General features: G+C 48.2%; 1 protein-coding gene across 3 annotated transcripts in view; it reads right to left on the reverse strand.

The window, feature by feature from the left end:
• Window positions 1-25,227, reverse strand: part of LOC140390377 (large proline-rich protein BAG6-like) — a 101,888-nt gene that overhangs the window by 17,736 nt on the left and 58,925 nt on the right. For 2 of the 3 annotated variants that reach the window (XM_072475490.1, XM_072475487.1), the window contains 9 exons: window positions 23,651-23,922; window positions 20,110-20,239; window positions 18,319-18,513; window positions 16,755-17,001; window positions 16,332-16,397; window positions 11,023-11,127; window positions 4,060-4,172; window positions 2,857-2,965; window positions 574-884 (listed from right to left, as the gene is read on the reverse strand). In XM_072475490.1, coding sequence (XP_072331591.1) covers window positions 574-884; window positions 2,857-2,965; window positions 4,060-4,172; window positions 11,023-11,127; window positions 16,332-16,397; window positions 16,755-17,001; window positions 18,319-18,513; window positions 20,110-20,239; window positions 23,651-23,922 — 1,548 coding nt within the window. The remainder of the gene's footprint in view (window positions 1-573; window positions 885-2,856; window positions 2,966-4,059; window positions 4,173-11,022; window positions 11,128-16,331; window positions 16,398-16,754; window positions 17,002-18,318; window positions 18,514-20,109; window positions 20,240-23,650; window positions 23,923-25,227) is intronic. The other variant, XM_072475488.1, reaches the window with a different exon arrangement.

A 25,227-nucleotide genomic window follows, 5' to 3' on the forward strand; every position in this document is an offset into this window, starting at 1 on the left:
CGGTCACATTGGAGCACCTCTGCGCCGTCCTTTGACATCGAACTCTTGCTCAGAAATAAGTGGACACTCTGGCCGAGAGGTCGGACATGGTGTTTCCATCCACATGCCTGAGAATCGGTTCTGTCGAAGCCAACAAAACCGAATAGAGATCCAGGCGTATAATGAGCACGTATTTCAACAGCGTCTGCTTTTGCTACACCTCCACTTGCTGAAGAGGTATTTCAATGTACGCAATTCACAGGGGAAGTTGAGACGAGATTTACTCTGGTCTGGTTTCCCACTTGAACCACAAGGTGAAGAATAACTGGACTAGTTCCTGCTTGTGAGGCAGGAACCGCAAGTGCATACATGCTCAAACCACTGACAGTGGGCTCCACGCTTTGTCCCTTGCCTGGGTAACAGCATCGCAGCAACACTTGGAATGAGACAGCACAGCAGGCCGTTTGGGCTCCCGTGCCTGTGCTGGTCTTTGTCAGCGTTATCCAGGCAGTCCCACTCCCACACCGTCAACAGCCCTTTACCCGCACAGTCCAACCAAGGGCCACCCCCGCTTCCTCGTGCGTGATCACCCACCTGCAGAAACTCTGACATCCCTTGCACAAAGGCCGGCATCCCCGGCAGAGTCACAGTGATGGTCGGCGAGCCCATGCTGGCCACGCCGCCAGGGCCGGCTGCTCCCAGGAGGTTCCCCAGGAGCTGCGAGAACTGGGCGTCGGGCGGGGGCTGGCCGTTACTGTCAGCCGTGGCCGAGGAGGTAGTTCCGGTGGAGTTGGTGGTCGAGGTGGGGTTTTGGCCCGCCGTGGCAGAGGTCGTCGTGGCCGAGGCAGCTGTCGTACTGGTGCCGGTGGCCGCTGAGGAGCCGGTGTCGGTAGCGGTGGGCTGGGCTGCAGGAAATTAAGGTAAGAGAGAGAGAGAGATGTAAAAAAAACGTTGGATAAACTTTACCGTATAAAAATCTTCAGGAATTTATTGGATATTATAGAAACCTAATGAAGAACGTTTCCACAGCAGCAGGCCTTTGTCCCCACCAAGGGTGTCTCTCTAGCACTGACAATCCTGGTAAGGTTGCCGATAGAGAAACGGTTAAAAACAGGCTAGAGTGTGAAAAGAAACACTTCAGACTGGTAAGAGTTTCTCAACCTGATCCACTTTGGCTGCAGTCTTTGTCAGACAGGAGATGGCCAGGCAGGAACTCTCAAGCACTTTATTTAATGAGAAGAGGTTGCTGCCATCAGCCTCAGACACTCTGCGTCACTCAACCATTCACCTTTGGGACAGCTCAACTCCTCTCACTTGTCACGGCTCATGCAGTTTTTTTGTTTCTACTTCGCTCGTGCACATATTTAAACCCTGGCTTCTTAATCACCTACTTTAAAATCACTTATAATCTTGACACCTTTTTGGTGTCATTTGTGAACACTGGTGAATACTGGTTTTAGAAGCCTGGGTTAGAGTGTGTACATCTGCTGCAGTAATATTTCTTAAAACACTGGTTTAAAAGAAAGACAGACACTGTGGCTGCAGCAAGCACAATTTAGTTGCTGTAAAAGTGAGATTATCATTGTTACAAACCATGCTTATGTTCACCGGCCTGCTCAAAGCTGGAGGGATATTGGAGGGAGGTTTTCAGGGTAATGTCGAAGGTGGTACATGCGAGGCTTGAGGCGGGTCCTCTGGAGGCCATATTCGGGGTATCGGATCGGCCGGGGTTGGACGCGGGTGCGGAGGCAGATGTTTTAGCCTTCGCCTCGCTGATTGGCCGACGGCGGATCCTGTTGGGGAGGAGGCCAGTTTCTCCACCCTGTGCCCTGGCGTGGCGAGGGAATCTGTTGTGAGTTTTTAAACACTTGAGAAGGTGAAATTAGAGTTGAGGGGAAGGATTCTACAATTCATGGGTTTTGTAATTATGCACTTTCAAGGAATGGATGACATCGAACATTAAGAGGGGGGGTTGTGGATGTTAGTGACTATGTATGGGTGGATGGTGGATGCCCGAATCATTTTCTTTGATGTTTGTATTTAAAATGTTGAGGGTTGTTTGGGGGTTAGTGAGAGGGAGAAATTGTTGGCCAGGGGGTTGACATTGTATTTGTTACCGTTGATTGTTTGTCGGTGGGTGTAAATTTGGATGAAAATGTGAACAAGGAGAATAAAAATATATTTTTGTAAATGTTCACCGACCCGCTGAAAGAGCATTCCACCCAAGTCCACTCCCCTCCCTATCCCACAAACCCTTTAACCTAATCTACACACCTTTGAACACAAAGGGGCAATTTAAAACGGCCAATCCACCTAGCCTGCAAATCTTTGGACTGTGGGAGGAAACCGGAGCACCCGGAGGAAACCCACGCAGACACGGGGAGAACGTGTAAACTCCAGACTGTTGCCCAAGGCCGGAAATTAACCTGGGTCCCTGGCGCTGTAAGGTAACAGTGTTAACCACTGTGCTGCCGTGTCTCACCTTCCATTATATTAACCCCATCTTTTCCTCAATGGCCCGCCACCACTCCCTTCATGACTGCTTTCCCATAGCAGCCCCTGCCCCATCGCCCAAAAGAACCTTTTCACAGCAGCGCCCCCAAGTACTCTTCTTCCCTCATAGCTAACTTCCACCTGAATGCAAAGTGGTGGAAACAACTTCGCAGTGCTGTACAGAGACTTCACCTGGAGGTCAGCCTCTTCGGCGACGCCTTTTCCCCTCACCAGCGCAGAGTGCCAGGCTGGACTGCCCCTAGAACGGGGCTCAACCAGGCAACTCTCGTGCTAGTGATTTCACCAAGCTGATGCCAAGATAATAAATCAACTAGACAGCACAGAGCGAGGGGCTGCCGCATCCTGTGACAATCAAGTACTTACTAAAGACAACAGGCTGCATCAGAAGTTGTCCAACCAGTCCAGTGATCATCTGAGCCAGAGAGGCAGGGCCAGGGCTGGCACCAGGATCAGGAGCAGGGCCAGGAGGAACCTGGAGTAGAAGAGAAGGTGCAGAAAGTGGGCTACATATCTACTGTGAAGGAAACACTCAAGAGACAAGACAACCTCAATAGGTCCATAGCTTGTGCCCTTAATAAATTCCTCCTGGGCGCAATTCCAAGTTACACGTTGTAGGATTTCTGCTCGCTGATGGTTCTTTTATGATCTGCCAGCTACTGTTATACTTGTTCCACCTGAGGATTGAGAGAGATGGCTGCAAAGTGCAAGAGGGTGAAAGGAGGAGTGTGAGAGCGCAAAGATGTTACACGATCTTGGACGCGATTCTCCGAAATGGAGACAGAGTGTTCGTGCCGTCCTGAACGCCGTCGTGAAAACGGGCGCGGGCACTACCGATTCTGACCCCACAGGGGGCCAGCACGGCGCTGGAGCGGTTCACGTCGTTCCAGCCTCCCTTCCCGGCGCCAATTGGGCGCCGCGCCAATCCGCGAATGCGCGGGGGACTTCCTCAGAGCGGCAGCCCTGACACAACATTGCGTGGGGGTTCAGGGGCCGGCTGCGTAATAAAATAGGGCCGGGGCTGGAGAGGCCGGCCCGCAGATCGGTGGGCCCCGATCGCGGGCCAGACCCCATCGGAGGCCCCCCACCCGGCGAAGGAGCGCTTTTCCCCGCACCACAGGCACCCCCCCCCCCCCCCCCCCCCCCGAGTTCCCGCCGGCTGCGAGCAGGTGTGAACGGCGCCGGTGGGACTCTGCCGTTTCCACGAGGCCGCTCGGCCCATCAAGGCCGGAGAATCGGCGGCCCCGCCGCGGACAGCGGCCTGCAACCAGCGCCGCGCCAAACGCGCCGGAGCAAATGGCGTTGATTCTCTGCTCCTCGCAGAATAGCCTGCCGGCGTCGGACCGGTGCCGTGGGAAAAAATGGGGTGATCGGCGATTCTCCCATACGGTGCGGCATTGGAGAATCCCGCCCATTATCTGGATTCTGAGACTGGTTCTGTTTCATTGCCCCCGTTAAAACAATCCGGATGGATAACACTGCTTGCCGTGCAGAAACTTTCATGTTGGAAATGGACATGTGACTTTACTGTGCCTCTCGTGCTGTTTGTATTTCTGTTTTTAACGTTACCTGCGTGCCGGGTTGTGGTTCTGATGCCGGCTGGGTCTGTCGTGGGGGAGGTGGCGGCGGTCTGGTAATCACCACTCGGGCCGGTGAGGGTTGAAACCCAGGAACCTGTTGCCCTGTTGGGGGGAAGGGCAAAAAAATGAATGAGTGAGACAGCATGGGGAAAATCCAAGGCTGGAACTATTCATGCCAGCGGGATATTCCGGCCCACCCAACAGCGCACCTCCACCGCGTGTACGCGCTGTATTCAACAGGAAACCCCGCTGACACCGGCGGGGTCAGAAGGTTCAACCACTGGCCAATGGTGGGCCTCTTCCGCCGGCAGAGAAACAAGTGACAGGTTGGGCGGTAAATCCTGCCCCATATGTCCGGGCTGAAGTGCAACACGAGCTGTTCCGTGCATAATATAACAGCCTCTCTTTATTCAACGCCACCAGCTCTATTTGCCACTGACCAGATTAGCACAGCAGCCTCGCATCCACTGGGAGGAGCTCCAAATCAGATAACACACCAAGATAATGATCAGGAAATAATGAGTTGGTCTTACATGGAATTGTGAAAACACCTCAAAAATAGTCACAGTTTATATGCGATGATGACTAACACTCAACTTCCTTTCACTTAACAGAGTTGTCTGAGGTGCGTTAGTTCTCGCTGACCCCGAAGAATAGAAAAATAGAAAATTAGGGCAGCACGCTGGCACAGTGGTTAGCACAGTTGCATCACAGCTCCAGGTTTGACTCCCAGCTTGGGTCACTGTCTGTGCGGAGTCTGCACGTTCTCCCCGTGTGTGCGTGGGTTTCCTCCGGGTGCTCCGGTTTCCTCCCACAGTCCAAAGATGTGCAGGTTAGGTGGATTGGCCATGCTAAATTGCCCTTAGTGTTCAAAAAGGTTGGGTGGGGTTAATGGGTTACGGGGGTAGGGTGGAGGTGTGGGCTTGGGTAGGGTGCTCTTTCTAAGGGCCGGTGCAGACTCGATGGCCTTCTGCACTGTAAATTCTATGACAGAAAAGGGCTGAGAATACTCAGCAGGCCAGGCAGCTTCTGTGGACAGAGAAACAGTGGTCATGTGTCAGGTCTTTGTCTGTGACCTTTCATGCATTTATTTGTGGATATGATGGAAGGTCACAGACCTGAACAGTTAAGTCCGCTTCTCTCTCCACTGACGCTGCCCGACCTGCAGAGTATTTTCTGTTCTTATTTCAGATTTCCAGTAACTGCAGTAGTTTTCTTTTACTGATCCCGATCTTTGTGGATCTCCACCTCTGCCCCCTCCCACCCACCGATAGCAGGAGGGGCGAGAAGTTGTTGTTTTGTTCAGTTGTTCTACTGTTGCTGAGCCTGCTCCTCAGTAATAGTCGGGTGGTTTCGGAACTGGTTATTTTAATCGATTTGATGTGCCCATTTTCGTTTGAAACGGCACTACCACCAGAAACATCAAATGTCAGCTTAGCATAGATGGCAACGTCCAGGTCAGGGTAGGGAGCAGCATTGCAACATTATGCGGGGCCATTCTTTGAAGGACACTGCCTGCTCTTAAAGTTCTGGCAAACGCTAAAAATCTGGAAGTGCTTTTCGCAGACACATAGCGAGTTCTTCTAGTGCCCTGTCAAATAATAATAATAACTTGTCACAACTAGGCTTCAATGACGTTACTGTGAAAAGGCCCTAGTCGAATGCTAACAGATTGACTGTTCAATCACCCACCTGCAGTCTGCGGGCACTTGCTGTGCTCCCAAGCATGTGGATTACTGAATGACTGGCGAACACAGTACTTGGTAAACAGAGTGCTGCAGTGAGGGGTCGGGGTGCAAGTTGGGTATTTGTTGCAGAGGGAGGATGAACCAACTTTTCATTGTTAGTATCTGATGAATGTTTGGCTTTTGTCTGCAAGCTTGGAGGCTAACTTTCTATTGCTTTATTCAATTAGCAACTAGTTAACAAATTAAATACTGCTTGGCAAAACTTGGTTCCAACTCCATCTACAAGTTTGCTGACGATACGACCATAGTGGGCCGGATCGCGAATAACGCAAATCCGAATACAGGAGGGAGATAGAGAATCTAGTGGAGTGGCGTAGCGACAACAATCTCTCCCTCAATGCCAGCAAAACTAAAGAGCTGGTAATTGACTTCAGGAAGCAAAGTACTGTACACACCCCTGTCAGCATCAACGGGGCCGAGGTGGAGATGGTTAGCAGTTTCAAATTCCTAGGGGTGCACATCTCCAAAAATCTGTCCTGGTCCACCCACGTCGACGCTACCACCAAGAAAGCACAACAGCGCCTATACTTCCTCAGGAAACTAAGGAAATTCGGCATGTCCACATTAACCCTTACCAACTTTTACAGATGCACCATAGAAAGCATCCTATCGGGCTGCATCACAGATTGGTATGGCAACTGCTCGGCCCAGGACCGCAAGAAACTTCAGAGTCGTGAACACCGCCCAGTCCATCACACGAACCTGCCTCCCATCCATTGACTCCATCTACACCTCCCGCTGCCTGGGGAAAGCGGGCAGCATAATCAAAGATCCCTCCCACCCGGCTTACTCACTCTTCCAACTTCTTCCATCAGGCAGGAGATACAGAAGTCTGAGAACACGCACGAACAGACTCGAAAACAGCTTCTTCCCCACTGTCACCAGACTCCTAAATGACCCTCTTATGGACTGACTTCATTAACACTACACCCTGTATGCTTCATCCGATGCCAGTGCTTATGTAGTTACATTGTATATGTTGTGTTGCCCTATTATGTATTTTCTTTTATTCCCTTTTCTTCTCATGTACTTAATGATCTGTTGAGCTGCTCACAGAAAAATACTTTTCACTGTACCTCAGTACACGTGACAATAAACAAATCCAACCCAATAAATAAGGTTCGACAGACATGGCAAGGGCCTCGCATTCCCTGACAACCATATCAGTGGTAAGTATCTGCAGCAACTTCAGCTCAGAATTGTTGAGCTGGAGCCCTAACTGCAGACACTAGATACCAGGGAGTGGGAGGGATACCTGAACAATTTGTTAAGGCAGTCACATCCCTTAGGTTAAGAAAGAGCTTTAGAGTTAGTCAATGATCAAGGACAGGAGCGTGTGACTATAAATCAGGCAGTTACAGGAGTCGTGGGTATAGTGATGGAGGAGCCTGGACCCTCGACTTTGACTGAAGTACGATGCACTTGATATTTGCGTGGATGAGGACAAGGGTGTAGTGTAGATCTGCAAACTGACTACAGAACCATAGGTGCTTGAGGCTATTCAAGGAGGAGGGTGGAAAGGAACGTGGTAGGGATAGCCGACAATACAGTAAGGGCGATACTGTTTTTTCTGCATCTGTAACCGGGAGCAGCAAAGGTTGTGCTGCACTCCCATTGCAGGAATAATGGACATCTCCGTGTAGGCTGGAGATAAATGTGTAGTGGGAGAGGGAGATTCCAGTTATTGTGGTCCATGTGGGAAGCAATGACAGACGGAATACGTTCTGTGGAGAGAACTGGAGGGGGTAGAGTCCAAATTAAAATGCAGAGCCTCCAAGGTTTGGATTATTACTTGAATCACGGACCAATTGGCACAGCGTCAAGTAGATTGGACAATTAAATACCTGTCTCAAAGTGTGGTGTGAGAATATGGGGTTTTGATTGATGGGGGACTGGTACCAACACTGGAAAAGCGGGAAGTGGGGGGGCTCTTCTGTTGACGGATGGGATCAATGTCCTGGCAAATTGTTTCACTAGGGCTGCGGACAAGGCTTTAAACTAATGTGGGGGCGGTTGGACAAGATGGAGGAAGATTTAGAAATATAAAGAGAAAAATGGTGGTGGTGGCATTGTGGTGTTGTCACTGAACCAGTAATCCAGAGATCCAGGGTAATGCTCTCAAGGCCGTGGTTCGAAACTCACCGTGGCGGATGGTGCAATTTGAATTCAGTGAAAATCAGGGGCGGCATTCTCCAAACCTCCGCGCCTAAATTGCGCTTAGCGCGGGGTGTCAGGCCCGCAATCGGGTCAGACGGCTTCCCGTGATTCTCCGCAGACCGGCGATCTGCCGCCAGTCGCACGCAGGCGGTCGAAGCGGTGCCGGTGAGGGACCATTGAAAGAGGCCCCCACGGCGATTCTCAGTCGGCAGCTGGCCGCGTTCCCACCTGCGTGGTTCCCTCGTGGGCACTCGAAGTGACGGATGCGGACACAGTCCGCGGCTGCCTTGGTGGGGGGTGTGGGGGGAACCGTAACCAGGGGAGGGAGGGAGGGGGGTCTCCAGTGCGGCCAGGGTCCCAATCTGGGTCACCAATTGGCGGGTGCACGCGATCGGGGCGGGGAGCGGGGCTATATTGTTGGAGCCGGTTTGCTGTGTGGGTCCACCATGTTGCGCGGGGCCACCGCCCGCATGCACGGACCCGTGGTCCGGAAGTGCAGGGCCCCGTATTGGCAGCCGGAGCTGCGTGGAGTACTCCGGGGCCCTGCAAGCGCCCTTCAAAACGGAGAATCACTCTGGGCTTTCTCCAGGAAAGTCCAGAGTTATTCAAGCCAGTTTTCCCGTGGGCGTGGGGACATCTCCCCATTATCAAGAGAATTCCGCCCCTGGAATTTAAAAGTCTAATAATAACCATGAAACCATTGCCCCCTCCCCCCCCACCTTGCCTGCATGCGACTCCAGGCCCACAGCAATGCAGCTGACTGTTCAATGCCCAGTCAGCAATTACGTGCCCACATCCCATGAACAATTTTTTAAAACCAAAAAACGCAGCAATTTAGCCAAAGACAAACAGAACGGGACAGAATTTAATTATGATAGTCTGTCAATAAATCACACAAAGAAATAAAATGAATGATAAGATAACTTAACTTGTGGCACCGAGGTAAATGGTTGCAAGGTGACCAAAGTTGAGAAATAAATTCTCCAAGGCATACACAACATTTCAATAACTCAAGCAGAATGAAAAAGGAATACTCCTGATCGTGAAGGTGATATAAGTGCAGCAGTAAGAATTAGCATGTCTGGAAGTTACGAATTAGTATGTTTGGAGATTAAGAATTACAAGGAGCAGAGAACACTGGCGGGAGTATTTTATAGGTCTCCTAACTATAGTTACATTAAGCAAGAAATAATTGAGGATTGAACAAAAGCAAATTAACAATCACGGGGGACCTTAACCTCCACATAGACTGGGCAAATCAAATTGGCAAAGGTAATCTGGTGGCGGGATTTGTAGCATCCTTTCGTGACAATTCCCTGGAATAATGCATTATGAAATCAACTAAGGATAAAAGCTCATTTAGATCCAATAATATGCAATAAGGCAGGTTTAATTAATAATCCCACAGCATGGGGTGCTGGGGCAGCAAGGTGGCCAGCACTGCAGCCTTACAATGCCAGGGACCTGAGTTCAAATCCAGCCATCAGTCACTGTCTGTGCAGTTTGCACTTTGTCCCCATGTCTGTGTGGGTTTCCTCTTCTGGGGAATCTAGAACAGTCTGAGAATAAGTGATCAGTCTCTTGGGACTGATATGAGGAGAAATTCCTTCACCCAATGTAACTGTCTACCCCCAGAGGGCTGTGGATGAACTATACTGAGTATATTTAAGGCTGCAACAGAGTGACTATTGGATTCTGAAGGAACTACAGGATATGGGAAGGAGGTGGGAAAGTGGAGTTGAAATTGAAGATCAGCCACGTTCATACCTAATGGCAGAGCAGGCTCGACCGCGTGGTCTACCCCTGCTCCTTACGGTTTTACAAGTGGGTCTTACGTTGGCCTGCATGCCAAGCGATTGTTGCAACATCCCTGTGACACCTAATTGGGGCTAAAGGTAATGCCAAACATTCAAGATGTTTTTCGACCTGCTTATTGCACTGTGAACTGCAAAGTAAAACGCTCCACACCCAAACTCTTAAAATGTCCTTTAGGAAACTAAAAATTATAATTTCACAATGATAACAGAAGTTCCATAATTACTCAATTACTTCCTATTCCATTAGATTGTACAATAGATGCTGACTCAGAAATTATTTTCCCATGTGCTCTCACTGTACATCCTGCGAGCTATTTGCTTCAACCCTTCACAGTGCAGTTGAATGCATTTGCTGTGAATTTCTGAGTGTCTTATAGTGACGACAGCAATCCTTCAACCAATTATGCCTGTGCTGCCCAATTTAACTCTAGTTTTTTTCTGCATAACACAGCAAGTCCTCTTCAAGTACATATCCAAATGACTTTTGAAAGTTACTGCAGAATACAATTCCATCGCAGGAAGTGTTCCAGATCTTTACGACCCTGTGTGAAGGAATTTCCCCTCTAATTCTATTCCAATTATTTTAAACCTATGACCTTGGGTTACCGATTTGCTTGCCAGATTAAAAACTGTTTTGACCGATTGAGTTTTGAATACCACTTCTAGTTCTGCCCCCAATCTTCTTGGGTCCAAAGAGGACAATCCTAACTCCTCCAATCTTTTCACGCAACTCAATTCTCCCAGCCATGGCATCATCCAGGTTTGATGAATGAAGGAGTTGGTGTTGCATTTTATTGTTAAGCATTGTTTAACCAGTAATTGTAAGCTATTCGCTTTTATGAGGTTAAACATTAGTTCAATACTTTGTTAATAATAATAAAGTGTGTTTAAATACACTATATCCTATTTGTGCATGGAATCACTCCTGGGGCGAAGTGTCCTTTCCTCACAGACTTACAAATTAAATTAAATATTGGGCTTTCTATCCGGTAACCTAGCAACTGCTGTGGTCTCGTCCCGGATTGTAATACCAGTAACCGTCCACCGCACTGGGCCTCGGCATCTTTCCCAAAATTGGACCCATTCACCAGTTGAGAGCTAGCCAGAGATTCGTCATGGTTTAGCCCAATGCCACCACTTTGGTCGTCGACCCCCCCCCCCCCCCCCCCCCCCACCGATTGCAAAGTCAAGTATCATGTTTCGTTTCAGGCGAATGCTCCGCCACTGTACCTGGGTTTGCACCGGCTGCTGCCATAGCCTGCTGGGTAATCTGTTGCATGATGGTCTGCATGAATTCGGGTGTTATCCCTGGGATCTGAATGTGGGGCACGGCACCTGAACAAGAGAAGACGACACTGACGTTAGACGTCATTCTCAGGGTGTAACATTTGCACATTAACAAACAATACATCCTGACAGTGTAAAGCTTTCATTGTAGACGTTTAGCAGCAAGTTGTACTTCTATTGTGCCTTTTAACATGTAAAACAATGGCGATCGTCATACAGGATTTCAAACAGAAGGAGATATTAGAACACGTGACCAAAGCGTGGTCGAAGAGGTAAGTGTAAAGCTGCATTGTAATGAGGAAAAGAGTGAGGTAGCGGGGTGGCAAGGCTTAGGTAGGGAATCCAGGGCTTACACCCTAGACAGCAGAAGGCAAGGCACCAATGATGGGGTTACTGCAGTAATTAAAATCTAGGATGAACTGGAGGGGATGTAGGGCGGAGCCCGTGAAGGATTGTTTGGCTGGAGAATGCTACAGAAATAGGGTGGGGTGAAGCCATGTGCCTTTGAAAGCCAGGGGATAACCTCAAGCCAAATAAACAAGACAAATTCAACACGGAGGGGAAAAACCTCTCGGGTTATGGAAGTTCGTCATCCCGGTTTTGAGGTGAGGGATGGGTGGGTGGAAATGCGCTGACTTTACCAGAGCTCAATCCTTCCCTCCAGAGAGTCGTTTTATTTTTATTCATTCAGGGTGACTGAGGAAGGTTTAAAATTAATCAGTATTACAGTCTTGGCATCAAAGCCTTCTCTATTAAAAAAAAACAGCCTTTCCTCGCATGTTTATTTCTAATATTAGTGAAGAAATCTATGAAATGTTAATACTTGGCACCCGTCATTTGTGTGAGATTTTTAAAAATTGTTTTTTCATGCGACCCGGGTGTCGCTGGCAAGGCCTGCATTTATTGCCCAGCGCTAATTGTCCTTGAGGAGGTGGTGCTGAGCCGTCTTCTCGTGCTGCTTCAGTCCATCTGGTGCAGAAACACTCAACGGTGCTGTTAGGGAGGGAGTTTCAGGACCACGATCCAGCAACAGTGAAGAAACGGTGATATATCTCCACCTCACGATGGTGTATGGTTTAGAGGTGAACTTGCAGGGGCTGGTATTCTCAGGCTCCCGTTGCCTTTGCCCTGACAGCTGGTAGTGAGCTGTCGAAGGAGCCTTGGCAAGTTGCATACAATACACGCTGCTGCCACTGGAGGGAGTGAATGTTTAAGGTGACGGGTGAGGTGCCAATCAAGTGGGCTGGACATGTCACGCTTCTTGAACGTCATCGGAGCTGCACTCATCCAGATCAGTGGACAGTATTCCTTCACACCCTCGACTTATGCCTTCTAGATAGACAGGCTTTGGGCAGTCAGGAAATTACTCACCGCAAACCTCCCAGCCTCTGGCCTGCTTACATAGCCACAGTATTTAAATGGCTGGTCCAGTTCAGTGTCTAGACAAGGGTAACACCCCAAGATGTTGATCGTGCAGGATTCAACATTGGCTATCAAGGGGTGATGATTAGATTCTATCTTGTTGGAGATGGTCGTTGCCTGGCACTTGTGCAACCAGAAAGCTACTTGCCATTCCATTTCTGGCCTCATGTTGGAGGAAAGATCATGGAATCATAGAACCATAGAATCCCTACAGGGCAGGAGGCCATTCAGCCCATCGAGTCTGCATCAACCCTCTGAAAGAGCACCCTACCTACGTCCATTCCCCCGCAACCCCACCCAACCTGCACGTCCTTGGACACTATAGGGGCAATTTTAGCATGGCCAATCTACCTAACCTGCACATCTTTGGACTGTGGTAGAAAACCAAAGCGCCTGGAGGAATCCCACACATACACAGGGAGAACGTGCAGACTCCATACAAACAGTCTCCCCAGGCTGGAATTGAACCCGGGTCCCTGGCACTGTGAGGCAGCAGTGCGTACCACTGTGCCACACTTGATGAAGAAGCTGATGATGGCTGGGCCGAAGACACTAAAGAACCCTTGAAGCAATGTCCTGGGACTGAGATGATTGACCACCAATCATCCTTCTTTGTACTAGTTAGACTCCAACCAATGGAGATTCAAACGATCTTCAGTTTTGCTGGGACTCCTAGATATCATGCTACGTGAAGGGCAATTGATGCCAAGGGCAGCTCTGACCTACCCCTCTTGCATTCAGCTCGTTGTCCATGTTTTCACGAAGGCTGTAAAGAAGTCTGGAGCCGAACGAACTTGGTGGAACCCAAGCTGTACATTGGTGAGCATGTTTCACTAGTGCCGCTTGACAACATAGCCAGTGACATTTTCCATCACTTTTCTAATTATCAGGAACTGGCTGAGGGCAGCAATTGACCAGATTTATATTTGCTCTGTTTTTGATGGACAGGACATAGCTGGGCTCTATTTTCCACACTATCAGCAAGATGCCTATGTTGTATCTGCACTGGAACAGTACAATGATTATTGGAAAGAAAGCAATGAAAAAGAATTCTGATTGAGTAGATAGCCTGGAGTTTCTGTCTGCTTCATTTCAGTTACCAAATCCAATGTGGGAAAGAACCAGACTAACAATTCACAAAGGTGCTGACAGGAAGGAATTAATAAACACCATTGCATGACAAGCTGGATTATCTGCGCAGATAATAACAGAAGGTGTTGACTGAGAGGAATGGGTGCCTGACACCAGCACTGAATTGCATTTTCAGTGCAGTTGCAATCAGTAACTATTGGGTACTGGCCAGCAGTGTGTTTTTTGTACTCATTCACGGGCTTTGGACGTCACTGGCCAGCATTCATTGCCCATCCCTAATTGCCTTCAAGAAGGTGGTGGGTGAGCTGCTTTCTCGAACAGCTGCAGTACACCCACAGTGCTGTTAGGGAGGGAGGGTTTTGACCCAGTGACATGTTAGGGAGGGAGTTGCAGAGTTTTGACCCAGTGACAATGAAGGAATACAAGTGAAGATGGTGAGTGGCTTGGAGGGGAACCTCCAGGTGCTAGTGTTCCCAGGTATTTGTCACCCTTGTCCTTCTCGATGTTAAGACGTCGTGAGTTTGGAAGGTGCTGCCTAAGGAGCCTTGCTGAGTTCCTGCAGTGTATCTTGCAGCTTGTACACACTGCTGCTACTGTGTGCCAGTAGTCGAGGGAGCGGATGTAGAATAGTTTGAAGGAGATAGATATATTTCTGATAGAAAAACGGGTTAAAGGAATATGGGGAACAGGTGGGGAGGTGGATTTGAGACCAGGAAGAGATCAGCAATGATCTTTGAATGGCGGAGCAGGCTTGAAGGGTCGAATTGCATACTTCTGCTCCTAATTCTGATGTTCCTAGGAGGTGTTGGATGGTGTCCCAATCAATATAGGCGTATCTCTTTTGGCAATCTTATCCACCACTTTCTTTGATCTAATACAATCTTTAACTTCTCGTTAGCCATGATTGGATCAGCTTTCTTGCTCGGATTTTTGTGCCTCAAAGGAACGTAAATTTGATGTAAACTATGTACACATTCTTTAAATGTTAGCCGTTGTCTGGCCACCATCATACCTTTTAATGTAGTTTCCCAATCTACCACAGCCTACTTGCCACTCATACCCTCATAGTTTCCTTTGTTTAGAATTAAGTCCCGAACTTTGGATTGAACTATATCACTTACAAACTTAGTGTAAAATGTTATATTATGGTCATTCTTTCCTAAAGGCTCCTTTACAAAAAGATTATTAGTTAGCCCATTATCATTGCACAATACTAGGCCCAAAACAGCTTGTTTTCTGGTTGGGTCCTCAACATACTGTTCTTGAAAATCTTGTATATATCGCAGGAATTCATCCTCCACAGCATTAGTGCTAATTAGGTTCACTCAGTCTGTGTAGATTGAAGGTCCCATGATACCCTTGTTATATGAGCCTCTAATTTCCTGACTTATACCGTGCCCAATATTACCACTCCTGGTCTGTGGCCTACAAACACCTCCTACCAAAGTTTACTGTCCCTTACTGTTTCTTAATTCCACCCAAACTGATTCTACATCTCGATTTTACGATCCGAGATCCTTTCTGACTTGTGTACTGATCTCATTCTTTATTAACAGTGTTACTCCACCTCCTTTTTCTTTTTTGCCTATCCTTCCTAAACGTCAAATATCCTTGAACATTCAGTTCCCAGCCTCGGTCACCCTGCAGTCACGTTTCCATAAGGACAATTTGAGCATATCTGTTTACTTCTATTTGTGACATCAGTTCGTCTATCTGGTTGAGAATGCTGCGTGCATTCGGATATAGAGCCTTTACTTCGGTCTTTTTTATCATTTTCACAACTTCTAGCTTTGTATGCTGCCACAAAGTCTGTATGCTCTGTCTCTTCTTCCCACATTCTGATCATCAATCCCCTTATTGTGACCTTGCTCTCTTGCGGTGCCCTCTCTCTTTAATTTATCTGATCTTGCTTTCAATTGATCCCTCATTGGTACGTGAGTTTAATGCCCTCTCTACCACCCTAGCTATATGACTTGGCAGAGCACTGGTCCCAGTATGCTGCAGGTGAAGGCTGCCCCAATAGTACAGCTCATATTTTCTTCAATCTTTGGCATCACAGCCAAATATCACATGGACACAAAAATGCTCAATCTGAGATGGCTCTAGGCAAAGATCAAGGGTTCCAAAGCTATACTTTGCGCTTCACCTGAACATTCATAGAATCCCTATAGTGCAGAGAGACCATTCTCCCATCCAGTCTGCACCGACTCTCCCTTGGCCCCGCCCTATCACCATAACACCACCTAACGTTTGGACATGAAGGTGTAATTTAGAATGGCCAATGCACCTAACCTGCACATCTTTGGACTATGGGAGTAAACCACAGCTCCTGGGGAAACCCATGCAGACAGTGGGAGAATGTGCAAACTCCACACAGTCACCCAAGATCCTCCCACTGTGAGACAGCAGTGCAAATCTCTGTGCCACCGTGCTGCCCAAACAACAGCGCCCACTATGGGGAAGTGACCTACAAACCCAATAATTCCCTACCACACACGACAGTTACATGCTCACCTTTATCTCAAAAGATGAGAAGAACTTGCAAGGAATACTTAACAGGTTGCCATGCGCCCTGGAATACCCTGTGGTACATTTATTTATTCATCCAAACCATCTAGGATACTAAACCAACTTTCTCCTCAGTTGTTGACAGCCCTCCGAATGTTATCCAACTCTTTAAACAGTAAAGTTTAAATGAATGTTCTGCAGTCATATGACTGCCTGAGCGAGGCCGTTACCTGGTGCAGCATTCCCCGTTGCTGACGAGGCAGATGCAGAAGCATTCCCAGTCGGCGTCGCAGAATCTGTCCGAAGAAAGAAAAACAAAGGGAATAAAACAGCACCTTTCAGATACATTCAGTAAGATGCAGCTGATATGGGACAATGTCAAGTAAGGCAAAAACACGACGAGGGGCCGAATGGCCTACCCCTCGTTCAGCAGTTTGCAATCAGCATGCCCCGTGTGTCAAAATATTCAAAATTTGTTAATCAGGACTACTGCACACGCAATGAGAGCAAAGCAGAAACAATTGTTTGCACACACATATCCCCTTGCCCTCACATCAGAACTTAAATTCATGCTCTGGAGCAGGGTTGGGTTAAAGGCAACCAGAAGTCGCTGCGGGGCACCTCCTGAGCCCTTGCAGTACCGTGACCCCTACCTCCTTGTAGGTTCATCTGCATCATGACAACGGGCTCCATGGTTTGGTGCGTAATCCTGATGACCCGGGGATGCGGGGTCTGGGTCTGCGATCCCTGGGTTTCTGGTGCATCCCGTGACTCTGTGCCCTGCGGCGGGGCGGCAGGAGCAGCGTTGGCAGTCGGTGGGGCCGCCGTCTGCCCCTCGGCGGTGTGCTGCGTCCGGCTGCCGTTGGTGGTCATGGTGACTGTCGTTCCCACATTGATCTGCTGAAAGGACAAAATGCGGTAATTTTAGTATCGGGGAGCACAAGTGGCAGCTCAGCAAGGTTGTAGAATTATGCACATCCCCCCCCCCCCCGCTCTCAAATCTTAGGCACTTCATTTTTTTCTATTTGTTCATGGGGTGTGGGTGTTACTGGCTGGGCCCATCTCTGAGGGCATTTAAGAGTCAACCAAATTGCTGTGGGTCCGGAGTCACATGTAGGCCAGATCAGGTCCCAAGGATGCTAATTAGTGAACCAGGTGGTTTTCTACAGCAGTGGTCATCTTTGGACATTTAATTCCAGATTTTTTTTCCTCAAAAAATTTAGAGTGCCCAATGATTTTTTCTAATTAAGGGGTAATATGGCGTGGCCAATCCATCTATCCAGCACATCTTTGGGTTGTGGGGGTGAAACCCACGCATACATGGGGAGAATGTGAAAACTCCACACGAACAGTGACCTGGTGTCGGGATCGAACCCGGGTCCTCGGCTCCGTGAGGCAGCAGTGCTAACCACTGTGCCACCGTGCTGCCCCTCCAGATCTTTTTTTGAATTGAATTCAAATTTCTCCAGCTGCCCGAAGGACTGAGTCACCGGATTTCTATCCAGCAGCAATACCACTATGCCACTGCCTCCCCTTGGATGGACACACACACACACACACACACACACACACACACACACACACACACCGGCAGTCACTGTCCCAGGATAATGGGTTGACCATTTAAGACTCAAAGGATATGGAGGAAAAAGTGGGAAAATGTCATTGACGCTGAAGGTTAGTCATGGTACTGAATGGCGTAGCTGGCTTGAGGGGGCCGTTATCACCGGCGCCATTTCACAGCATGCAGATGGGCTCTTCAAAGTCTCCCAGGACACACATTATCAATCCACTGCACAGTATCCAATATTCTCCTCTCCACGCCTGAAAATGACACCTTATGCTGGCGCGCAATAAAATGGTGCCCGGTCCCTAATCACCCCTTCACATTCTTCATCCAAGAACCGAAACAATGTTAAGTTTAACAATACGCCCTCAGTGTACCCGAACAGGTGCCATAGTATGGTGACTAAGGGATTTTCACAGTAACTTCAGTACAGCATTAATGTAAGCCAACTTGTGGCATTAATAAAAATTATGATTATTAAGTTCAAAACCTTAAGACAGGGACCATGTTGGTCAAAAACACTTACTGCCACATGAAATAGAGCAGTCACAGGTAAAGGCATTTCCAGGAAATCCCAAGCCCTGTCACTCTCTGACTAACTGGTTCGCTCTCTTGTGCAAGGCCTAAACAGCCAGTGTGTAGTAACTCACCTGAATGGGCACAGCCTGCTGCAGCACCACAGGTGACGCGTAATGGGACATCGGCCTCACCACATGCAGGTGACGGGGAGTATTGGCTGCCAGGTTACACCGGAGGTCAGACAGAGCCACAAAGGTGTTGCCCAAGAAACGAAGGGCCTCGCCGACAAGGTTGATGATCCTCTGGTCTTCTTCTCTGCCCTCAATCTGCGGGAAGGAAAAGTGGGAAAGGCCACAATATATAAACAATGCTGTACAAACATCATTCATCTTATTTTTCCCGGTCCCTAGTTCGCCCGAAAGGTGCTAAGTATTCTCGACGAGATACAGTTCAGTTCCACAGAGCAGCTTTTATGCAATACCTTGCCCCAAGGGGCAATCCCACTAATGTGAGGCCAATAGGTAAGTCAGGCCTGTGCAGCTTCAGGTAGGGGGCTAATTAGCTGATTTAAACCTAATCACAGCACTCTTAATTACCAGCCCCAATGTGGTCAGTTTAGATAGGCCAGGGATCCAATACAAGATTGCTCGGCTACATCAGGCTGTCTTTGTATGAAGGGTACCCCTTGTGAAAATCAACAGGAGCAACTTCTCACTGACCAGAGTTGGACAGCCTGGATTCACAGGTGGCACCGAATTGAAGGGGGTAAGGCTGCCTTATCTTCCACATTCACATTAATGAGGGGTTCTGGATAGAACAGACTTGGGAGGAAGTTGGCAGATGGATCGAGAATCAGAGGACACCGGGTGATCAGCAAAAGAAGCAATGGCGACACAAAAATGGTTTTCAGACCGCGAGTGGTTAGGATCTGGAACGGGCTGTCTGCGAGCACGGTGGAGGTCGGCTCATTTCAAAAGAGAATCGGTGAATTATCTGATGAGATGAAGAAATTGCAGGGCTATGGGTGAAAGGCTCAGGAGTGAGACCGGGTGAGTTGCTCTTCCAGAGAGCCAGTACAGATGTGATGGGCCAAATGGCCTCCTTGTGTGCTGTAACCATTCTTACGTAGGTGCCAATTCAATTAAGAATTTTTAACCTGTGGTCAGATTTTCGCTAGCCAGGGGTATGAAGGGAGATAGGGGCGCAGTGTTCGGCTACTGATCAACTCAGGGCAGCGCGTTGGCACAATAGTTAGCACTGCTGCCTCATGACACCGAGGTCCCAGGTTGGATCCCGGCTCTGGGTCACTGTCCGTGTGAAGTTTGCACATTCTCCCCGTGTTGCGTGGGTTTCACCCCCACAACCCAAAGATGTGCAGGGTAGGTGGATTGGCCACGCTAAATTGCCTCTTAATTGGAAAAACAAAATGAATTGGGTACTCTAAATTTATAAAAAAGGATACTGATCAACCTGTTGCTAAACATTCCACTCATGGTTGAACAGATCATTTCTCATGAGTTGATGAACATACATCAGAAACAGGGGCATGGGTAGGTCATATAGACCCTAAAGCCTGATTCTCCAATCCATAAAGTTGTGGCTCAACTCTTACATTATCTCCACTGCCTCCACTCCCCCAACACTCATCTCGTTTGGCTTCTTTAGTGGCCAAGAGTTTATCAATCACAGTTTTGAAGATGCCGAATGGTTGAGCATCCGAGGTCTGTGTGGGATGGTGAATTCTAAAGACTCACTGCTGTGTGTGTGTGTGTGTGTGTGTGTGTGTGTGAAGGAATCTCTCAACTTGGGCCTAAACGGCCAATCCCTCATCCTGGTCGCAAACCTGAAAGTTGGAAGGCGCGAACCGGCAGATAAAGCTGCAGGAAGGGAATAAAGTTATGTTACGATTCCAGAGGCCGTACGTTGTTGTTGTAGTCCGCCGTCGTGGCTGTGCTCAGGATCTCCTGGTACCGATGCACGAACGGCTGCAGTCTCGCCTCCACCCGCTGGAGCTCGGTCAGAACGTCGAGGTACTCGGTCGGGGACGGGTGGCTGAGGTAAAGGAAGAGGTCAAATGAGCGTGGAAATTTTGAACAGCAAGCCCACCCTTTAATCAGCCGATCCCACCCTTCTCGTCGCATTCCTCGGTTTCCTTTCTCAATGGGGACTCTTCCCCATTGAAACAGTCTGCCTCAGTGTCCTTTCTAGGCTATTTAATTCCATTGCTATTTCTTTCATGTGAAAACGTTCCGTTCTTAACCCCAAATTACACATCCTGAAACCTGCTAGGATTTGAAGCAATCTCCTGAAGTCGTTTTGTCAACTTGAACCAATTACACGGCTTATAGTCGAGATTTTAATCAGCCATGGCCTACTTCTGAAACACAGAAGCGTTCAATTCCCACACCAGCATTTGAGCATAAAAATCTGCACAGACACGCCAATACAGTACTGAAGGAGTGCCGCACAGTTGAAGATGGTTCCTTCCGAGGTCTCATCTGCCTGCTTGGCAAAAGATCCCATGGCTTTATGTTGAAAGTGCTGGGGAGCTGACCAAAATCCATCCTTCACTCAACATTACAAAAATGGATAATCTGCTCATTTATCACATTGCTATTTGTGGGAGCTTGCTGTGCACCAGTTAGCTGCTGCGTTCGTAGAATAGAATCATAGAATCCCTACAGCACAGGAGGCCATTCGACCCAACGGTCTGCACCGACCCTCTGAAAGAGCACCCGACCTCGGCCCATTCCCCCACCCTCTCCCCATAACCCCACCTAACCTGCACACCTTTAGACTGAGGGGGGAAACCGGAACACCCTGAGGAAACACAGGCAGACAAGTGGAGAAAGTGCAACCACCTCACAGACAGTCACCCAAGGCCGGAATTGAACCCGGGCCCCTAGCACTGTGAGGCAGGAGTGCTAGCCACTGTGCCACGCTTCCTACATCACTACAGTGACTGCTCTTCAAAACATATGGCATTGACTGTAAAGAGCTTTTAAGACATTCGCTGGTCATGAAAACTGCCAGATAAAGGCAAGCATCTTTTATATTCACCTCTACATTTCCTACTTTGCAAAGAATTTTAGTTAGAAATTCAGTTAGTTTAAAAAGTCACATATTCACAAACACCCAGAATCAATGAAGGCAATCGAGACTGTTTGCCGATTTCTAGGAAAATCTTACCCCTGCCCTCTCTCTCTCCCATTTATGCCAGACACCATTCCACAGTAAAAGGTACAAACAGCAGAGAGGAATTAGCTGATTGGATCACCGGGAGATCTAGACTACAAAGAATCAGGAACGATGTTAGAAGAACAAAACTTCGTAAAGAACCGATGCTGATGCAGGTCAGCGACAGACATCGGCGATGGGTCAGGTAAGGGCCAATGATGGCGACAGCTACGATACCCTTCACAGTCCTGCATTCCGAAATACACTGAACATGAGGCAAGTCCAAGGAAGTGCTGGACAGACCATGTCAAGGATGACCTCTCACAGAAGGGGATACAAGTAACTGAGGCAACAAGATCAGTTCAAAACCAAGAGTATTAGACTGAATTCATTGGTTGCCACTACTAACACTACTGAGCTGACGGATAGGAATATCTGAGGGAACAGGAGCATCGTGGTAACGTTATAGGCAAGTGGTCCAGAGGAATGGATTAATGCTCTGGAGAGGAGTCCAAATCCAAACCAGCTGGGGAAATTTAAATGTAATTAACTAATAAATCTGCAACAAAAACCTAGCATCAGTGATGATGATCACAAAACTACTGAAATTGGACATCCTTACTTATTCTGGGCTATGTGACTCCAGGTCGGCTCTTAACTATCCTGTGAAATAGAACCATAGACTTCCTACAGTGCAGGAGGCCATTCAGCCCATCGGGTCTGTGCGGACCCTCTGGTAGAGCCCCCGATCTGGGGCCACTCCCCCACCTTATCCCCATAACCTCATCGAACCTACACATCTTTGGACACTAAGGGGCAATTTAGCCTGGCCAATCCACCTAACGTGCACACCTTTGGACTGTGGGAGGAAACCCACGCAAACACCGGGAGAAAGTGCAAATTCCACACAGATAGTCACCGAAGGCACGGAAGGCTGGGTCCCTGACACTGTGGGACAGCAGTGCTAACCACTGTGCCACCTTGCCACCCGTAGCAATCCAGTTTGAATTCAGTTAATAAATATGACACAAAATGCGTGTGTTTGTAATGATCATGCACGGAATCATTGTAAAAGCCAATCCGAGGAGGAAATCGGCCATCCCAACCTTAACCAAGACTCTTGATCCACAGGAGTGCGGTTGACTCTTAACTGCCTCGTAAACTGGACATTGTTGTATGAAACGCAAAGTAGAAAGCACTGTGGATGTACCTACACCACATGGTCAATGAGAATTCCTAGAATGGAATTAACGTTGACCCAGACCAGAGAAATTCATTGATTTATTATTTTTTAAAGCACACTTGGGCGTCTGAAATTAAAGACATAGACATAGAAGTTACAGTGCAGAAAGCAAAGCGTTTTGCCACCTGGGCATTCCCCTTTGCAGGATCTTTCCTGCAGTGTTGGAAACACCAGCTACTGATAACTGCCTTCGCTGTTTCTCTTTATACTTTCTGGTTCCCGATGGTCGGCCAGAGTTCACACTTCACACGATGAATGCAGGTTAAAAAAAGACACCCAGTTCGCCCTAGTTTCTTTATGACGAAAGAACCCGCAGTGGAAGTATCACAGAAACAGTCTAGTCAATGATCCCAAAGCTTTTGGCCCCAATGACCGACCGAGATCCCCCACCCCCTCCCTTATGTAAGACCATGCGGACAAGGATTTTCCTGACATCGGCTCTAATTTTGTCACTTTCATTCAGTTTCAGGCGGTACACTTGTCCCATTGCCACCAGGTCAACAAGTTAATTTTTCACTTGACTTTTTGGTGTCGCCACCAGATTAATGGGCAGAAATCCCAACACCAGTTTATCAAAATGAACAGTTCGAATTTTTAATTAAAGGTGCAAAGAATAGAACAGAGAGGACATTGAAAAAGGGAGCCTTGCATTTACTTGTTATGGGGTAATTCGCCAGATAATCCGGGTGGGTGATGTTGGTCGAGGAATATGGGCCAGGACACCCGGCAGAACAGTTCCACTCCTCCTCCTCATAAAAGAATACAGCGGGATCTTTTCCGCCCACCCAAGACCTGTTTAACATTTTATCCACTTAGATTTTGTGCTCAGGTCCTTGGCATGGGACTTAACCCACAGCCTTCTGGCTCAGGAGATGAGCCCTTCTGCCAGCTAAGGCACAGCCGACACCTTAAGGCAAGAGACCTCATGTCCTGCACTTTCCTTTCTGTTTAACTTTTTAATGTGTAAAACAAATAGAGAGAGAGAGGAATCGTGAATGAATCTCGTGAGCCGACCCATCGATTCCTTTGCAGCCAATACTTACTTGGGCCCAGGCGGAGCTTCTTCCGTCTGTGTGGTAGCAGAGGATGAGCCCACATTGGGTTCAGTGGCTGTTGATGTGCTTGTAGTCTCCTGGGAGCTGCTCTCTGCTGCGGCTTCTGGGGGCGGGGCAGTTGCAGCTGCTTGGGGCTCTGTGATGGATGTCTCCATGGTCTCTCCTGCCACCGGTGCGGTTGGTGCCACGGGCTCTGCTGACGTGCCTGTGGCAGCCAAAGGGCTCTGTGCTGCCTCCTGCGGAGTGCCATTTGTATGACCCTGGGAAAGGTTTTGAAGAATAGGGTTACAGAAAACAGAACCAGAGCAGACAATACTTGACCGAAAGTCTTCCTTGAAGTGGCTTCAAACTGCACAAATAAAACAGCCGCCATTTTTATTCCACTAATTGATCTTTCGCAATGGTCTTACCACTTCTCTATATTGTTTAAACATTTCTACTTCATACGTATGTCTGATGATGTTAACTTAGTTCCTCTCTGTCTCACCGCAGTCACTGCCTGACCTGCTAGGGTTTTTCCAGCATTTTCTATTATAATTCAAAAGAATGGTGCCAGAATGAAGGACCTGTGCTATGTGGAGAAGATGGGATTGTTCTTAGTGCAGAGAAGTGGAGTTTTGACACATTGGCGATAGAACATAGAACTGTACAGCACAGTAGAGGCCCTTCGGCCCACGATGTTGTGCCGAACTAGCCTGAAACTAAGATCAAATCAACCTACTCCCAATCATTCTAGTGCACTCCATATGCCTAACCGCTTGAATGTTCCGACAGTGTCTGACTCCACTGCCATAGCTGGGAGTGCGTTCCACGCTCCAACCACTCTCTGAGTAAAGAACCTACCTCTGACATCCCTCCTATATCTTCCACCATGAATCTTATAGTTATGCCCCCTTGTAACAGCTACATCCACCCGAGGAAAATCGCTGAACATCCACTCTACCTAACCCTCTCATCATCTTATACACCTCAATGAAGTCACCTCTCATCCTTCTTCGCTACAATGAGAAAAGCCCTAGCTTCCCCAACCTTTCCTCATAAGACCCACCCTCCAATCCAGGCAGCATCATGGTAAATGTCCTTTCCAATGCTTCCACATCCTTCCTATAATGAGGTGACCAGAACTGCACACAATACTCCAAATGTGGTCTAACCAAGGCCTTGTACAGTTGCAGCATACCTCATGGCTCTTAAACCCAATCCCCCGTTAATAAATGCTAACATACTATAGGCTTTCTTCACGGCTCTATCCACTTGGGTGGCAATTTTCAGCGATCTATGGACATGAACTCTGAGATCTCTCTGCTCCTCCACATTCTTCAGAACCCTGCCGTTAACCCTATAATCCGCATTCAAATTTGTCCTACCAAAATGAATCAGCTCACACTTATCAGGGTTAAACTCCATCTGCCACTTTTCAACCCAGCTCTGCATGCTATCAATGTCTCTTTGCAGCCTACAACAGCCCTCCACATTATCCGCTACTCCACCAATCTTGTAGTGTCATCAGCAAATTTACTAACCCAACCTTCAACTCCATCATCCAAGTCATTGATAAAAATCAC

The sequence above is a fragment of the Scyliorhinus torazame genome, chromosome 14 (assembly GCF_047496885.1).
Source record: "Scyliorhinus torazame isolate Kashiwa2021f chromosome 14, sScyTor2.1, whole genome shotgun sequence".
In the NCBI taxonomy this organism is placed as follows: Eukaryota; Metazoa; Chordata; class Chondrichthyes; order Carcharhiniformes; family Scyliorhinidae; genus Scyliorhinus; species Scyliorhinus torazame.